At 41.3% G+C, this 18,915-nt stretch overlaps 1 protein-coding gene and 1 pseudogene across 2 annotated transcripts in view; one reads left to right on the top strand and one right to left on the bottom strand.

The window, feature by feature from the left end:
• ZNF451 (zinc finger protein 451) overlaps window positions 1-18,915 on the top strand; it is a 72,129-nt gene that overhangs the window by 27,296 nt on the left and 25,918 nt on the right. For both annotated transcript variants that reach the window (XM_004580480.3, XM_058661827.1), the window contains exons 4-7: window positions 68-193; window positions 7,303-7,414; window positions 16,452-16,599; window positions 18,275-18,401. In XM_004580480.3, coding sequence (XP_004580537.2) covers window positions 68-193; window positions 7,303-7,414; window positions 16,452-16,599; window positions 18,275-18,401 — 513 coding nt within the window. The remainder of the gene's footprint in view (window positions 1-67; window positions 194-7,302; window positions 7,415-16,451; window positions 16,600-18,274; window positions 18,402-18,915) is intronic.
• Window positions 5,314-6,942, bottom strand: LOC131479648 (heterogeneous nuclear ribonucleoprotein A3-like; annotated as a pseudogene).

Below are 18,915 nucleotides of genomic sequence, written 5' to 3'. Positions count from 1 at the left end.
GACGTGGGTATATCATCTGAATGCTAATTTGGTCTATTAAAAGGAGTGATTTTTTTTTCCACTATAGGATAATGTTAAGCATAAAGATTATATTGATCGTCAGAAGGATAAAGTTACTTTGACTTTGGCTCGCCTAGCCCGCCACGTTGAAGTAGAGAAACAGCAAAAAGAAGAAAAGAATAGAGCATTCAGGGTATGTAGTTATTTATTTGATGTTTTACCAAATTGTAAAATTTTAATTTAATTTATTATAAAATTGTAAAGAATTTAAAAAATGGATGATTTAATTGAATCTGAGCCTGTATCCTATGTTGCTAATATTGATTAAATACATGATAGTTTTTTATATCTCTGTTCCTAAATTTTTGGATTTTTGTGCTGTACGTATACAGGACAGAAGAAAAAGTAAAATTAGTTGAGAGGACCTTATTTTGGGGAATGAAAACGCATGGGATTTCTCAAAGCAGATGCGCAATTAATCTGGTTACTTTATCACAATAGTTATGTATTTATCTGAATTATTTGTTTATTATCTGAAACACAGAGTTAGAGGAGGAGAGACAGAGAATCTTCCATCCATTGATTCATTCCCCTAAGTGGCCATAGCAGCTGGGCCTGGACCAGGAATTTGCCTGTTTCTTTAACCTTTGTTCTAATCATTCCTAATGTAGTATGTAATAAATTGAGAAGTAGTCATTTTTGAGCCTTAAGTTTTATAATATACCAATTAAATCAGACTTTTCTATTTAATTGTGTATATGAAATGCTTACTCCATAAAGATAGGCATATACATAGAATTACTTCTCCTCTGACAGAAACACTTCAGTTTTTTCATTTTTGCTATTCATTGTTTTTTAAAAATTGCTTATTTCTATTTGAAAGCAGATTTACAGAGAGGAGAGAGCAATGGAAGGAAAGATCTTCCATCCATTGTCTCACTCCCCAAGTGGCCTCACCAGCCAGAGCTGAGCCAATCTGAAACTGGGAGCAAGAAGTTCTTTTCTGGATCTTGCACGTAGATGCAGGGACAAGATTTGGGCTATCCTACATTGCTTTCCCAGGCCATAATCAGGACCCGGATCAGAATTGGAACAGCTAGGACTGGAATCAGCACCCATGTGGATGTTGACATTTGCAGGTGGATGATTAGCCTTTTGAGCTGCCATGCCTGCCACTTGTTATTCAGGTGTAAGAAAGTTTCTTTCCTGTAACTATGTTAAATATGTTTTTACTTCTTTACACTTTATGAAGAAAATCTCTTTTACAGCATGATCATTTTCAAACTCTTTTTCTGAGTGACACTGGATTTTTTTCCTAGACATTGGTAATGGACACATTAACATTAAAAACATTAAATATAAGCATTAAAAACATTAACATTAAAAAAAGTTCTCGGGCCCGGCACAGTGGCCTAGCGGCTAGAGTCCTCGCCTTGAAAGTCCCGGGATCCCATATGGGCGCCGGTTCTAATCCCGGCAGCTCCACTTCCATCCAGCTCCCTGCTTGTGGTCTGGGAAAGCAGTCGAGAACGGCCCAATGCATTGGGACCCTGCACCCGCGTGGGAGACCCGGAAGAGGTTCCAGGTTCCCGGCTTCTGATCGGCGCGTACCGGCCCGTTGCAGCTCACTTGGGGAGTGAATCATTGGACGGAAGATCTTCCTCTCTGTCTCTCCTCCTCTGTGTATATCTGGCTGTAATAAAATGAATAAATCTTTAAAAAAAAAGTTCTCAGACTGTTACATAGGTTTTACTATACTCTCTCTTTATACACACACATATGAAATGCAGAGCTACAACAAAAGGGGAAAGAAGCAGAGACATTCCAGGTACTAGTTTACTCCCCAAATATTTGCAGTTGCCATGACTGGGCCCAGGCCGCAGGTAGGAGCCTGAAACTTCCATCTCACTCCCATATGGATGCATGTACTACTTCTGGGTCTCCCACATTGTTGCAGGGGCTGAAGTACTTGTTCCATCTTCGTTTTCTCAGGCACATTAACACAGAGCTGGATCAGGAGTGTAGAAATGCTGTGTACATTTTCTTTAGTTTGAAAATCTTGATCCACTATATACATTGCCTTTATTAGAAGATTACAGTCCTGATCTTCCTTCCTCCCACCTATTAGGCCATGTATTACTCAGGCCTTTGTTTTGTAAATTCAGTGTTTCCATTTTCATTTTAAGTACAGAGACTCCTGTGAATCCATAAAGGATAGCTTCCAAGACGCCTGAAAATATAAAAATATTATGGATGCTTAAGTCCTTTATATAAAATTGCACAGTTTGCTTATAACCTACATATGTTCTCTGGAATGCCTTAGTCTCTAGCTTACTTATAATATCTAGTAAATACTATATTAGTGTTTGCCATTTGGGGAATAATGGCAAGCAGAGAACGTCTATACTTGTTCAGTAAAGCACATTTATTTTTTGAATATTTTTGATCCATAGAAATCAACAGTACATTTAGGTCCTTTAAAAACTTTTTCGCAGAAACAGAAGAACAGTAAACTTCCTTCGGGACTAGGGAGGGGAGCTTTCTCTGGTCCTCGCTTGGTTCCAACTTTGGGTCCCCACCCTCTCTGACAATGACCATCAGAATCGCTCTGGAAACCCCTCAAAACAAACAAACAAAAACTCTGGAATAGATAGAGAACAACAAGGAAAGCTTAGAATCAGACAGGAAATGGTCACCATGGATTCATTTATACCTTACTAGGTGGGACACAAAGATTAGTTACTGCTCACTAGGGTGTTGAAGATTTCTCTGCACACCCCTCCTAAAACTGTTCTGCGCCTAAACTGTTGACGTATGTCTTGTTAGAGTTATAAGCCAGTCTAGACTACCTGAAAAACAGCCAGGTTCAGCAAAATTATGCTTTAGCGCTATAAAATGCTAAATGCTAAAATGATAATAGATACAAGACAGCTGAATAGCAATCTATAGCCATTTTAAGGTGTATAGAACCTTTAAGGTGTATACGATTTCAGTTGCATATAAACTGAAATTGAAATGTCAGTGAAGAAGTCACAGGATGTGGCAAAGAACTTGCATTTTTTGGGAACATATTGGTTACTCAATACTATGTCAATTAATTCCATAACGTTATAAATTGTTGCTGATGTTATGTTGGGGCTTTTAATTGATCGGGATGATACTCTGCCGGCTCTACCTTCACACCACAGATGGTCTCCCCAACAAGCCATTGAACTTATCTGGACAATACGATGCTGGACTCTATGCTTGGTAAATGCTTGCAATGAAAGAATCTCATGTGAACTTGAACTGTGGTAATGCAACAAGGAGGAGGAATCCACCATGGGGGGAGGGTTTGAGGAGGAGTGGGGGGAATCCCAGTACCTATAAAACTGTGTCACATAATGCAATGTAATTAAAAAAAAAAAAAACCTTTTTAAAGAAGTCAGAGACATTTAGTTGCTAAATGCCACTTCACTCCTCAAATACCTTAAACAGTCATGCTGGACCAGACTGAATTGCAGACCTCCATCTGGATCGAGATTCTTGATATAGGTGGCAGGGACCCTAATGGGTGTCTATGCAACAACTTTATTGCTGCTGTGATGAAGGCCTGCTTGTAAGTTTTGAAAGACACTGTGGTACTTTTATACTGAATTGATTATGGAATCACACTGGTAGATGTTGAATCCTAACACTATTTAATATGTTTGGGTGGTTTACTATGTGTCTATGTACCTTAGGTTTTCCACTAAAATAGGAATAATAATAGTAGTACCTATTTCAAAAGATTGTTATGAGAATCATGAAAGTGTTTTAGAACAGTGTCTGGTGTATGATAAGTGGTCAGTAAGTATTATATATATATATGATTAGAGAGTTATATACAGATGGATTGATAGATAATGTAGCTAGAAGGATTTAGAGACTGAGCAGTCAGGAACATGTGGTTCAGTGGTTAGCACTGGCTTGCTTCCTGTTTTTGTAAATGAAGGCTTGCAGGAACACTGTCATGCTCATTGGCTTCCATATAGTCTTTTGTCTACTCTTGTGCTGTAGCAGATGTGAGTAGTCGCAGTAGACACTATATGAACAGAAAAGCCAAAAAATATATGCTGTGCTGTCCTGCTTGAGAAGGTTGTTCAGCTTTTGAGATAGATGTTGATTGAGAGTTTACTCTTTTTTTAAGTTAAATTGCCTTAATTTTTAATTTTTGGTACCATTGCCACAATTTACAGGGCAGTATACCTGATGTAATGAAAAGAAAAAGGAGGAACTGGTGTGATGGCTCAGTGCCTAAATCCTCACCTTGTACGTGCCAGGATCCCATATGGGCGCTGGTTCATGTGCGGCTGCTCCACTTCCCGTCTAGCTCCCTAGTTGTGGCCTGGGAAAGCAGTTCAGGACAGCCCCTCAAAAACCTTTCTACCCTGCACTGAAAGGGTTAGTTGTAAAGATGTTTGTATTCCTGGAAGTCTGGAATCTCCAAAGACGCGCCTGCACCCTTTTACAAGAAAACTCTGTTTCAGGAAACAAACAGGAGCTAGGTAGGATTTTTGGAGTTTTAAAGATTTGCAGGAAAGGCAGCTACCTTCAATGCATGCTGTTTTATTACTGTCTGGATTGAAGTGATAAGATCAGAATCCTGAGCCTATGCATTGTAAATTTTTTATTGTCTGCCTTCTGCTTTGTGTCACTTCAATGTTCCTCAGCCCCTCATTACGTATTTGTCCACTGTCACTATTCATTGTCACTGTAGATACTTGCTAAAAAAATCCCCCACTTAATTGTGTTCAAGGTGCGTCTTTGTTCATGGCAAAAAGTGGCCATCCAGCTGAAGAATAAAGACGTTACACTTGAAGTCTTGCTCAATTTCTTTGAATTCCAACACTGCACCTGTGTGTGAGACCCAGAAGAAGCTTCTGGCTTCTGGCTTCAGAGTGGTTCAACTGTGGCTGTTGCGGCCTCTTGGGAAGTGAACCAGCGATTGGAAAATCTTTCTGTCTCTCCTTCTCTTTATAAATTTGCCTTTCTAATGAAAATAGATCTTTAACAAAAAATAGATCTTTTAAAAAAAGAAAACAAAGCTGTGGCAGATAAAAGATTTTAGGAATGTACATCTAATTGACACTATATTGTATTAATCAGTAGCTACACTTTTTGCAATCTGTAGCTATGATGGTCCTGAGCAAGGTTTCCTGTTTAAGCTGCAGTAGCTTTTCTGGCCGTGGATCATTGTTCCTGCTGAGGCAGATTTTTACAGTTACTCTGATGCATTTGGGATAGCTGTCTTAAAGTAACCTGCAGCTTTCCTGGTGACTCATTGCTTTTCCCCTAATAATTGTTACTGCCCGAGCTTCTCTCACTGAAATTGCTCCTTTTCATGGGTCCATATTTGGATTACTGTTGTCCACTGTAGTTTCTCATATCATTGCAATTTCCACCAGTACCATTATTACCTGCAATATTTCCTCCTTCATTGTGACCATTATATCCTCCTCCTCCACCATATTCGCATATTCACCACTTTGGTTTCCATATCCTGTTCCACCACCACCATAGACTCTCCTGCCCCTATAACCAGGACCACCGACATATTTGCCACCATCACCTCTTATATAACTTCTTCTTCCATCAGAGTTTCCACCTCAGCCAAATTTGCGTCCACCACTTCCAAAGTTTCCTCCACAACCTGTAAGGTCAGATCTACCTCCATGATCTCTTGGTGAGCCAATAGCCAACTCCATCTCTTGTTTAGAAAGGGCTTTTTTTCACTTCATAAATGTGTCTATTAACAGTGTGTTTTATATATATATATATATATATATTTTTAAAGATTTATTCATTTTATTACAGCCAGATATACAGAGAGGAGGAGAGACAGAGAGGAAGATCTTCCCTCCGATGATTCACTCCCCACGTGAGCCGCAACGGCTGGTGCTGCGCCGATCCGAAGCTGGGAACCAGGAACCTCTTCTGGGTCTCCCACACGGGTGCAGGGTCCCAATGCATTGGGCTGTCCTCAACTGCTTTCCCAGGCCACAAGCAGGGAGGCGGACGGGAAGTGGAGCTGCCGGGACTAGAACCGGCGCCCATATGGGATCCCGGGACTTTCAAGGCGAGGACTTCAGCCGCTAGGCCACTGTGCCAGGCCCAGCGTGGTGTTTTTTAACAGCAGTTTTATCAACTGTATTATGATGACAAAAGTCAAAAAACCAAATCCTGTTTTTTGCCACTCTGCCTCTCTTCCATAACATCTGTGGTTTCTGTCTTGCCATACTTATCAAAATAGTCACTCAAATTATATTCCTCTGTATCTTTAATACCACCAACAGAAATTTTCACTGTTAAATGGGCACCAGGCTTTACTGAATCCTCTCTAGAAACAGCTGTCTTTGGCTTCACAACATGGCCATCAATATTTTGCTGTATCTTACCTCTTAAACATTAGAGTAAGTCGGGCCTGGTGGTGTGGCCTAGCAGCTAAAGTCCTTGCCTTGAACGCACCGGGATCCCATATGGGCACCGGTTCTAATCCCAGCAGCTCCACTTCCCATCCAGCTCCCTGCTTGTGGGACACCCGGAAGAGGTTCCTGGTTCCCAGCTTTGGATCGGCGCAGCACCAGCCGTTGCGGCTCACTTGGGGAGTGAATCATCGGACGGAAGATCTTCCTCTCTGTCTCTCCTCCTCTCTGTATATCTGACTTTGTAATAAAAATAAATAAATCTTTAAAAAAAAACCCAAAAAACAAAACAACACTAGAGTAAGTCACAAAACTGAACCCCATGGAACATTTTTTTTCCGGGGTTGGAGGTGGGGGCTAATCTGTCATTACTACACAATCTGAATGTGCTGCATTTCTCAAAAGATTTTCTCAAACCATCACCCGGCATTTTAAAGCTCAAACCAACCATAAGCGCTTTCCTCAGCTGCTGTGGTTCCTTTGGGTCATGGCTATCCATTTTGAAGCCAGACTTGCTTCTTCCAACTCAAATTCAGCATAGGACCTATTTGCTTTTAATATTTGCTGAACATTTCTGGTTAGTGTTCATAATAACTTCTGTGAGCTATTACTATAATTTACTTAAACAGTACTCAATTATTGGAGATGTAGCCTGTAGCATATTTTGAGCAAATGACATTGGGATCAACATCTTAGAGCATGAACCTTTCTTTTCATGTCTCTTTATTATAGATTTCTAGAAACAGATTTCTGTGACCAGTTAGTATTGTCTGATCATAGGTTTGTCAAAATCTTTTTGACCTGGAAGCCAGGATAGTAATCATATGTTAATTGAATTTTTTTTTCTTGATAATTCCAGGAAAAAGTCGATTTTCAACATGCTCATGGGTTACAAGAATTGGAATTTATTCGAGAACATTCTGATACTGAAGCGGCAAGACTGTGTGTGGATCAATGGCTGAAAATGCCAGGTATTCTTTGGAGATTACATTACATTAAGATTACCAAACTTCAGAATGGCATTAAGGCAAAAAGGAAGTCTGTTCTATTTAGTTGCTATTAAGCATGTAAGGTATTGAAACTTAGTTTTAGTTATGATAATATTACTCCTTAATAGCCTGCCTTGTCAGTTGTCTTCCTGGTTTAGAGCAATATACCTTGGATATAAACAGTATAGATCATCCCTAAGCTCATTAAATATTTTTTATTTTTCATATATTTACGACATCCAATAATTTTTTTGCCAGAGACTGAGCAACAGAGAATACATTCATATATTTGATAGCTATTGCATGAAGTAGTGAGTAGCAGCTTATTTGATATCAGAAAAAAAATTCACAAAGTAAATTGAGCACTGGGAGATACGTTCATTGGTGCAGCTTACTAATGTCTATTTTTGGAAGAATGCATGTAAAAAGATTGTGTGAAACAGTGGATTGCATCTTGATTACTAATTCCTTTCAGTTCTTAGATTTCTGAAGTGGTCACTATGGAACATTTCTCCAGCTACTAGAAAATTTTTAAGAGCTAGTGGGAGAATTTGTGACAACTTTTCTAGCCTTTTTTTGTAGAGTATCTGTTAAGCCCTTAAGACATGGGATAGCCACAGACAGCTTAGCTGTGGGTTTAATTTAACAGGAGATTTAGTTTGCAAACAATCAAAAAATATATCTGCATGCAGTGCTTTTTTAAAAATTAATTAATTAATTAATTTTTCTTTATTTTTGAGATTCTTTACATAGTTAAATGGGCAAAAAGGCTCAAGGGCTACAGGAAAGTGGCTAAGACTATTATTTCCACATTGTTTTTGTCGTGTATCTGGGGTAAAGGGGGAGATAAAGGGAGAAGACCAACCCCAGCCAGTCTCCCACCCATCCCAGGTCCCCGATGTGGGGTATGCTCCGAGGGTCTTGCTCAAGTGGTTTTGATAGTTCAACAGTTATGAATTGCTGCCAGTCTTGGCATTCCAAGCACGAAGAAATCCCTGCAGAATCCACTGACTGACATAGTCCATCTTAGAGTCTCCGTTTGCCCAGTTTTTCACTGCCAACCTATGTCTGAGGTAGTTGACTGACTTTTCTGTCCTCTGTCTTTTCATGGTTAGGGATCTGAGTCCGGCAGTTCAGTTGGGGAGATCCCCAAAGAAACTTTGCATGAGGTGTTTCCAGACCAGATTCTTCTGTGTACTTGCAAGTACGGGGCCCAGTACAGTCCATTACCCCAATCAGCTGGTGGTTGCAATTGTTAGGTCGGTTCTGTTTCCAGCCCATGCAGTGCTTTGTTGAGCATAGGTATCTTGCTATTCTAAAGTTTATTTTAAAAGGATCTTTCCTTTGAGCATATTCAAATTATGATTTACAAAGAACTCTAATTATTTGTATTTGTATATTCACTACCTTATCCCATTTGATACCTGGTGGAATAGATTTTTTTTAAAAATTTATTATCTTTTTATTATTTGAAGTACGAAGTTAGAGAGGGGAAGAGGAAGAGTGGGAGAGAGATTCCATCTACTGATTGACTCCTCCAAATGGCCACAAAGGCTTTAGCTGGGCCAATCCAAAGCCAAGAGGCCGGGGCTTCTTTCAGGTCTTCCATTTACATGCAGGGACCCAAGCTCTTGGGCCATCCTCTGCTGCTTTCTCAGGTGCATTAGTGAGGAGCTAGATTGTAAGTGCAGCAGCCAAGACTCATATTAGCACCCATATGGAATACTGTGCTTATAGACAGTTGCTTTATCCACTATACCGTAGAGGTGGCTCCTGGAATAGATTATTATATGTGGCTACCCATTCAAACCGTATTTCTTCCTTATCTTAATCTGCTGTGTCTAGCACACTTGTCTTCCATCTTTAAATATCTTCTTAATTGCCTGAGGGGGGTGATATACAGACCATGGATAATTCAGAATACTAGGGATTGTTGAGTTACACATGGCTATTGTATCATGCCCAGTTGATAAGCCTTTCAAGATTTATTCTGCCTTAGTTTACTCAGCTGTCTTTAATCTCACAGTACTTTATTAATTAGTATATTACAGTATTTACTCTGTTAGATTGTTCTTGTTTATGCTGATTCTTTCATTAAACTCTGCTCTTTGAGGACAGAGACCAAGTTATACTAATATTTTTTAATGTTAGTTCCTATACAGAATGACTAGTGTAGAGATGCTCAATAAAGACTTGTTGACTGTTGTATCACAGTGGGACATAAATGTTTGCAGAATGAACACAGAAAAGAAGCCTACAACTACCTCCTCTGTCAGGACACAGTCCTTACAGGGAACACAAGAACCAAGGCTGGAAGCAACCCAATCCAGGCCAGGTTACAGTACCCGCTGGCATATGTGTGGGTCAGGTTTTGGGCTGGGCCAGGCTGGGCAGTTCATAATACCCACTGGCAGATCTGAGAGCCAGCATGCAGTGCAGGACAGGATGGTTTGGGTTGCAACAACAGCCAATTCATGTTACGTCTGAGATTGGGTGCTGGCTGGGCTGGGCTGGGCTAGGTTGCAAGACCCACCAGCATGAGATGGTACCTGGTGCAGACAGGGCTGGGCTGTGCTATAGCACCCGCTGGCAAATGCCGAGGTGAGTCAGGCCATGCCAGACTGTGCCTCAGCACCCACCAGTATGCATGAGAGCTAGAGAGAAGGGTGTGAGCCTGGTAGGGGGGCAGCATGGGCTCCCCACCTGGGCCACTGCTCCCACTGGTAAGTATGAGAACTGGGACTATGGGTGGAACAGTCCATGCCGGGCTACAACACTTGTTAGCCTTTCTGTGGTCTGGGTTAGGGGGAGAGCCAGGCTAGGCTAACTGACTGTATCCAGTGGTGCATGCATGAGCCAGAGTGAATGCAGGCTGATTGGACTTTGCTGCAGCATTAGCTAGCAAGGGCTGGGACAGGAAGGCGAATTCTGTCAAGCTTGACTGCAGAACTACCTGAAGAGTGCAAGATCTGGTACTGGGAGTAGGCCCAGTAGGAAAATTGTGGGCACCTCTTTGGTCTGAAGCTCCCATTGGTGAGCATGAGTGGGCTGAGCGTGGACTGGATGGTTGAGGGTTGGGTTGAACTAGGCTCCAGTACTCATTGAGAGCTGAATGGGATGGGGAACAGACTGGATCAGTCTGCTGCACATTCTGGCAAGAACAAGAACCAGGGCTGGGAGTGGGCCTAGTGGGGTTATTTGGGGTTGCTCTGATTAGGTTTCAGTTCCCGCTAGTGTACTCGAGGGCTGAATGTGTGGTGGGCAGGCTTGGGCTGGGCTGCAGTATACATTGGTCTGCATAAGAGGTGGGGCTGGAGACAGAACTGATCCAGCAATTGCAACCACCACTGAGTGAGTAGGTGAATATGGGTCATGCACTGAGCTGGACCCCATACTGGCAAGCACACACGAGTCAAGTCTGGGATCACCTCAGAAGAGGTTTCTTTGGGGATCCCCCAACTGAACCACTGGACTCACAGCTCCAACCATGGGGAGAATTACAGGATCTGTGAACTGACCACGGAGTACCTGTGTCAGAATTGGATCTCCTCAGTGGTTAAGACGGAGCAGTGGATGACATGCCCAAATGCACATGGACGACATCTGGTACCAAAGCTGAGGAAGGAAGGCAGAACAAACTGGACAATTACCTCAGCCAAGTGCTGACAGCAAATATTTGGGCAAATGGAGACTCTAAAGTGTGAACTATGGCAGCCAGTCGACCTTGAAAGAATTTCCTCATCCTTGGGTCAGCAAGATTGAGAGTATTTCAAAATTATCGAAAACACTTAAGCAGAACCCTCAGGGCATGCTCCACATGGGAGATTCTGGGATGACATCGGTGTCCGTTCACCATCCCTGGGTCCTGAGGCGGTTGAAAGACTGGATGGGGCTTCTCTTATCTCCCCATTGCCACAGATACAGGAGGAAGAAAAAGAAAACTTGAAAACAGTGGTCTCATGCACTTTCCCCTAATCCTTGACCCTTCCCACCCTGATCAACTATATAAACATCACACACACACACACACACACACACACACACACACAAAGCCTACATCTTAAACAATCTAATGATTGCTTAATGCAAAGACTGTATGGCGTTTCAAATCTGCTTCAGCAGAGGATATTGAAAAAATATAAATTTTTTACCTTCTAGGATGTTCTTTTCAAGTTTGTAGTTTTCTTTCCTTTTAAAAAAATTATTTTTATTGAAAAGACAGATTTACAGAGAGAAGGAGATACGGAGAGATATCTTCTATCCGCTTATTCACTCCCGAAGTGGCTATAATGGCCGGAGCTGAGCCAATCTGAAGTCAGGTCTCTTACACAGGTGCAGGATCCCAAGGCTTTGGGCCATCCTCAACTGCTTTCCCAGGGCACAAGCAGGGAGCTGGAGGGGAAGTGGAGCAGCTACTGGGATATGAACTGCGCCCATATGGGATCCTGGCATATGCAAGTTGAGGATTTAGGCACTAAGCCATTGCTCTGGGCCTGCTTTCCTTTTTTTATTCATTTTATTTTATTTTTTTAAAGTTTTATGTATTTTTTTAAAATTTATTTTATTGTATTGTTGACAATCTTTACATAGTTAATTGCGGTTAAAAAAAAAGGTTGAGGGGGTATAGGGAAGTGGGTGATACTATTATGTCCATATTGTTTTCATTATGTATCTGAGGTAAAGGAGGATATTGAGGGAGAAGCCCCACCCGGTTTCCCGCACACCCCAAGTCCCGGATGTGGGGCATGCTCTGAGATATTTGCTCGAGTGGTGTTACTAGTTCTCCAGTTATGAATCGCTGCCAGTTTCGCTCGATGAGGTCGTCCACTGATTGATATGGTCCATCATAAAGTCTCCGTTTGCCCCTTATTTCGCTGCCAACATATTGCTGAGATGAATGATTGACCTGTTCTGTCTTCTGTTTTTTCTTGGTTAGAGTTCTGAGTCCAGCAGTTCGACTGGGGAGATCTCTAGAGAAACCTTGAGGTATTCCCAGACCAGATTCTTGTATGTTCTAGCAAGCACAGGGCCCGGCACAGTCCATCACCCCGATCAGCTGGTGGTTGCAATTGCTGGGTTGGTTCTGTTTTCAGTCCCAAGTTGCACTGGAACCAATGGGTGTTGCAGTCCAGTCTGGTTCTGTCCAGCACATACTCGGCCCTCACAGAAACCAGTGGGAGCTGCAGCCTAGTCGGGGCGACCCACAATAACCCCCACCAGGCCCGCCCCCTACCCTGATTTGCCAGTATGTGTAGCAGTAGACCAGTCTGTCCCCCATCCCATTTGGCTCTTGTACTTGCCAATGGGTATTAAAGCTTAGTTCCATCTAACCAACTCAACCATCCAGCCCTCACGGATGTTGTTGAGTGCCTCTCTGTCTAGCCACCTCAGCCCCTGTCCTAGTTTTCATGCCCTCCCGCGGGACTAGTGACTCAAGAAGGGGGAACCCACTTTTTTCCTCCCAGGTCTCTCTCAGTCCCGGTTTATGCACTGTTTAGGTGGTTCGGTGATTTGACTTGACAGAATTAGTCAGTGCCAGCTTCTGCAGCTGATGATTTATTTACATAAAAATTAGAGTTATGTAGAGAGGAGAGATCTTTCATCTGCTGCTTGTCTTTCTAGATGGTCACAGTAGCCAGGGTTGGGCCAGGGTGAGAAAAGTACTTCATCTGGGTCTCCCACAAGGGTAACAGGGACCCAAGTACCTGGACCATCTTCCCAGGCCATTAGCAGGGAGCTAAATTAAAAGTGGAGCAGCAGACAATGGGATGCTGGACTCTCTGACATTGCCTGTACCAGCAGTTTTGGGGCATACTTAAAACAGACTGATGGACTTATGACTGCTTATGTAATAACTTATGACTACTATTGTAATACTATGGGAAAAATTAGGGGGTTAAATTTGAGGGGGGAAATCCCTAACCTTATGGAATTGTACCACAAAATTCATAATTAAAAAATGTAAAAAAAAAAAAAAAGATAAATCACTGAACCAAAAAAAAGAAAAGTGGAGCAGCCATGACTCAAATCCATGTCCATACATGATGCTGGTGTCACAGGCTTGACATTACCACTCCTCTATATTGTTGGCCCCAGATTATAGAATTTAGTAGTGCCTCTTACGTACATTCAGTATCTGAGAAAGAATCTAATGACTAGCTCAAGGACTTCATCTTAAGTTAATTAGAAATAAGGGAATTTTGGAATACATAGCTGGTTTTCATAATCTTCAAAGATTCCATTAAGCCAACATTGGTTGTGGGAATGACCCTGAGGATGATGAAAACAGGCTTATAAAAATATAAGCCTTTGTCATCTGCAAAATCTCTAAAAATTACTTTACAGGGGACTAACACTTTCAGATCCCTCATAGTATGGTTGTTGTAATTCGCCCTCTTAAGCCTTATTCCTGACTGCCAGATCATCTGAGTACTTTAATGGGCTTTTGTACACTGAATTTTTGAAGATCTGTTTATCTGTGCACAGGGCCAAGTAGGAGCAAATGGGTCATTGTCCTTTATGGTACTTTAGGGCTAGGTAAAGATGAGTGATATTCTGAATTCTGTGGTTATAAAGCCTGTAGTTACACTGTTTTCATAGTGATTTCAGTTTTTTGTTTGGTTCCTGAAACTGTAAAAATGAAGTTAGATTTGTAGCTAGAATGATTGCTCTAATATTGTACTAGATTTGGGATGGTGCTGTTCCATAAATAGATGTTCGAGTATGTTGAGAGTTTTTCAGAGGGTATTACTAAGGAAAACAGAATAGTCATTTTTAAATTATAAAAACTGAGATTCTAGGGGCAGCACTGTGGCATAGCTGGGTAAGCCACCATCTGTGATGCCTGACCCAGCTCTGGTCACTGGAGCAATTTGGAAAGTGAATCAATAGGTAGAAACCCTTCCACTACCCCCATCTTTCAAAAATAAGTTTTTAAAAAGTGACATCCTAATTCTTAAGAGCATTAAGTTATTCATGTATTCCACATTATTGCTATTATAATTTAATTATTTGATTAGAAGTACTTTGTGTACTTATAATTTTTCCAGGCACAGTAGTTGGGAACTGAATCAGAAGTAGAGCAATAGAGACTCAAGCCAGTGTTCATGTGGGTTGTTGGCTCTGCAAACAATTGCTTGCAACACAACCGTGACCCCAGTGTTTTATTAAACAGTGCTACTCTTTAAAATTTTCATCATGTATGAGGGGCTTTAAAAGGTCATGGGAAATGGAGTTAAAAGATAAATGCATATCTTACACAAACTTTTTGAAACCCTGTACTATTTTGTGTTGTAAGTTTTCTTGAGAAAATTTTTTCAGAACAGGGCTACAAGAGTCAAGGAAGATTGAGATTATAAGGAAAGAAAGAGATAGGAACAGCCTAGGATGAAGGGATATTAATTAGGAGAAAGTAATAATGAACAAACTGTTTCTTAATTATCTTTTTCAAGAGAAAAAGAGAAGGGGCAATATAGGAGCACTAGAAAGAGGAGAGACAACCATAATTAAATTCATGCTGTGTGTTCTGGAGTGTTATTACTGACACCTGCATTGCTTCATGTCCAGGTTGGAGTTGATTGATCAGTGGCTATATTCCTCAGAAACCAAAGCTCTTATCTTTCTTATTTCCTTGTGCTCTACTCTCCTTTTCTCTCCCCAACTATATTAGCATGGTTTTCATAGAACTCAGATAATAATTCTGAGAGACTGGATATTATTTTATCTATTGTTTAAGATCATTGAAGCAGAAATAATATTTATAAGACAATTTTTTTGCTAACTTATATAACTAAAATGCATGGGATAGGGGCTTTCTTATTTATCTCGTTTCAAGATTTATGGTATTATTTATTTATTTATTTATTTTTAAAGATTTTATTATTATTATTGGAAAGCCGGATATACAGAGAGGAGGAGAGACAGAGAGGAAGATCCTCCATCCGATGCCGGGACCAGGAACCTCCTCCGGGTCTCCCACGCGGGTGCAGGGTCCCAAAGCTTTGAGCCGTCCTCGACCGCCCTCCCAGGCCACAAGCAGGGAACTGGATGGGAAGTGGAGCTGCTGGGATTAGAACCGGCGCCCATATGGGATCCCGGGGCCTTCAAGACGAGGACTCCAGCCACTAGGCCGCGCCGCCGGGCCTTTTTTATTATTTTTTATTGGAAAGTCAGATATACAGAGAGAAGGAGATACAGAGAGATGATCTTCCATCTGCTAGTTCACTCCCTAAGTAGCCACATTGACCAGAGCTGAGCTGAGCCAAAGCCAGGTGCCAGGAGCTTCCTCTGGCCCTCCCTCGAGGGTACAGGTAGGTCCCAAGGGTTTGGGCCATCCTTGACAGCTTTCCCAGGCCTCAAACAGGGAGCTGGACAGGAAGTGGAGCAGCCGGGATACGAACTGGCGCCCATATGGGATCCTGGTGCATGCGAGGCGAGGATTTAGCCACTAGGCTGTTAGTGCCAGGTCCTATTTATCTTTTTGAAAGAGTTACAGAGACAAGGAGAGACAGAATCTTCCATCTGCTGTTTTTTTCCCCAGATGGCTGAAATGAAATGAATGGGCTGCTCCAAGCTGAAGCCAGGAGCCCAAAGCTGCTTCTGGGTCTACTATGTGGTTGCCAGAGTCTCATGCACTTTGACCACCTTCCTCTGCTTTCCCAGGGACATTAGCAGAGAGCTAACCAGAAGTAGAACAATCTGGATTCAGACTTTAACTCAAACTGGTGACAACATGGGATGTTGGCTTCATAGCTAGAGGCTTAACCTGATACACCACCAAATTGGAGGCTGCTTTGTTTTCTAAAGCATTTGATCTTAGTGTTTCCTGGCTGTTGAGATGGTAAAGCTGTTTTTATGTAAGTTATTGTATCTTATAAATAAGGTTGTAGATATTTATGTTTAAGTAGGATCATCCAGTTCCTGGTGCATCATAGTGTGTATTGTTTTGTCATAATTTTGATTACCAGTTGGAAGAACAAATATCTGAAATAGTAATTAAGTTTATATTCTGATACTGCAGGACTTAAAACAGGCACACTTAATTGTGGAAGAAGCTCATCCCGAAGAGGAGGCCAAAAGCAGGTGTCTGGGAAACCAATCTTATGTCCCATAATGCACTGTAACAAGGAATTTGACAATGGACACCTTCTGTTAGGTCATTTGAAAAGGTAAGTAGTGTATTCAGAATAGTGGATTCTGAGGATCAAATGAATCATAAAGTGTCACTGTGATATAGCTTTATATTTCACGATTCAGAATTTTTAGGTGCCATTGTGATAGAAGTGTTTGTAATTGATATTACTTATGTTTCATAAGACAAAGTGATAGGCTCTAAGACTTGAAGAATGTAGTCTTTATACCTTTAATTTTCTCCCTAATAATTTAATTTTCTCCATAAAATTCTCAGAATTTTTACACTGAAGTGCAGTTGGATGAAATTTAGAGAAAACCAATCCACAAATATAAATTTCAGGAGACAGAGCACATTACAGATATTTGATCTAATCTAAATAGGTAAAATAAATGCTAAAGAGCAACCATTAAGAGGTTCCTGTTTTATCAGTTAACTGAGGTTTTGAATATAGATGTTAAGAGAAGGTATTATTAAAGATATTAAACATCCTTATTCACATCACCTCTTTCTTCCCTCTTCTTAAACTTTTATTCATTCAGAAGACAGAATTACAGAGAAAGAAAGATCTCTGTTTGCTGGCTTTCTTCCCAAATGGTCACAAATTCCATGACTGGATCTGACCAAAGGTTGGAGGCTGGAAATCTATATATGTCTCCCGTGTAGGTGACAGGGTCCCACGTATCTGGGGCATCCTCCACTGCTTTCTCAGAACATATAGAGGGAGCTGATCATAAGTATTGGTGTCTCCCGTCCCGCGGAAGAAATCACCCGACACTGGAGGATGTTTCAGAGGCACTTTTATTCCAACCTTCAGTTTCTTCTTTGGGGCAGAAGCCCCTGGCTTATATATCCCTCCTATCCTTTAAATCCGTTACCCAGAAGCCTTCAGTTAAGTCAGTTAAGTCCGTTATTTCCATTACACAGAGAACCTCCTCACCCCTCCCCCAAGGCCCCTGGCTTATCCAATCAGCTTACATGCCTGAGGCCAGAGGTAAAGGGCCAATCACAGGGCACTTCCTGAAACCTGTCTCCAAGAGGAAATAGGGTCCAGGCGCCATCTTAGGGCAGGGCATTGTCAGTGCTCCCAACACATAAGTGGAGCAGCAGGGACTAGAATCTGTCCCAATACACGGATGCTGGGTTAACCCACACAATGCTGGCCCCATCCATAGTCTCCCTTTGTTGTCTCTGCCAGCTGAAGTCTAACTGTGCTAGAGAGTGTGATATTCTATAGAACTACATAGTTATCATATTTGACTGTTTTAAAAAATAGTATTTAAGGCAGTTTGCTGAAAATTTGTTGAATGGTTAAATTGAGTGTTGAAAGAATTATAATTATTTTATAAAAAACAGTGGTATGCTAGGAATCTTAGCATAGGTTTATTTAGTGGTTCATTTATTTGACTCTTATGGTAACTGAAAGAAAATGAAAAAATTATGAGCTTTTGGGTTTTAAACAGAGTTTATCACTTTTGCCAGAAATGCTTAAATCCGTTTTATTGGATGTTTGTGTGCTTTTGAGAAATTTTACCCTGAGTATTGGTTCTTTGTGGAAGAGGGTTACTTGGCATATGGGAGCCACTTGATATGTTAGAGAAGGGGAAAGTTCTGAACATATGTGTGCATGTGTTTAGCTTCTCAAATGAAGCAGAATAGTTCATGCTCTAAAATGTAGATCTTTCTAACATTACCTCTTTTTTGCTAAGTAGGTTTGATCACTCTCCATGTGATCCAACAATTACATTACGTGGGCCTTTCATCAGTTCCTTTGCTTGTGTAGTTTGTTTTAAAAAATTTGTCACTCAACAACAGTATAGGCATCATCTTTTTACTGAGGTAAGAGCATGTTATCAATTCAAAGTAGACATTGATTTTCTAGAGTTGATTGTAGGTGTTTTCATGCTGCTTTTAAGGTTCTAACTGCTCATTGTGGACTATGGTGTAGTAGATAAAGCCACTGCATCCCATGTTATGCCCACTGCAGTTCTGATCTGGCTTCATGTGACCTGGGAAAAGCAGTGAAAGAGGGCCCAGGAGGTGTTTGGGCCCCTGCCACTCATGTGGGAGGTCCAGCCGAAGCCCCTGACTCCTGGCTTCAGTTTGGCTCAGTGCTGGCATAGTGTTCATTTCGGAAGTGAACCAGCAGTGAGTTCACTGAGTGAAGATCTCTCACTGTCTTTGCCTCTCTGGAATTCTGACTCTAAGGATGAAGAAGTCTTTTGAAAAAATGTCTTTGTAGAATATTAAAATTTTGCCAACCGGTGAACTTGATAGCTAAAACCAGCAATTTTATAGGTTATCATCAAAATGGTTCCTTTCTTGGAGTTGCTCAATGAAATTAAGGATGATT

The sequence above is a fragment of the Ochotona princeps genome, chromosome 1 (genome assembly GCF_030435755.1).
Source record: "Ochotona princeps isolate mOchPri1 chromosome 1, mOchPri1.hap1, whole genome shotgun sequence".
Lineage (NCBI taxonomy): Eukaryota > Metazoa > Chordata > Mammalia > Lagomorpha > Ochotonidae > Ochotona > Ochotona princeps.
This window is presented reverse-complemented; position numbering and strand designations above follow the sequence as displayed.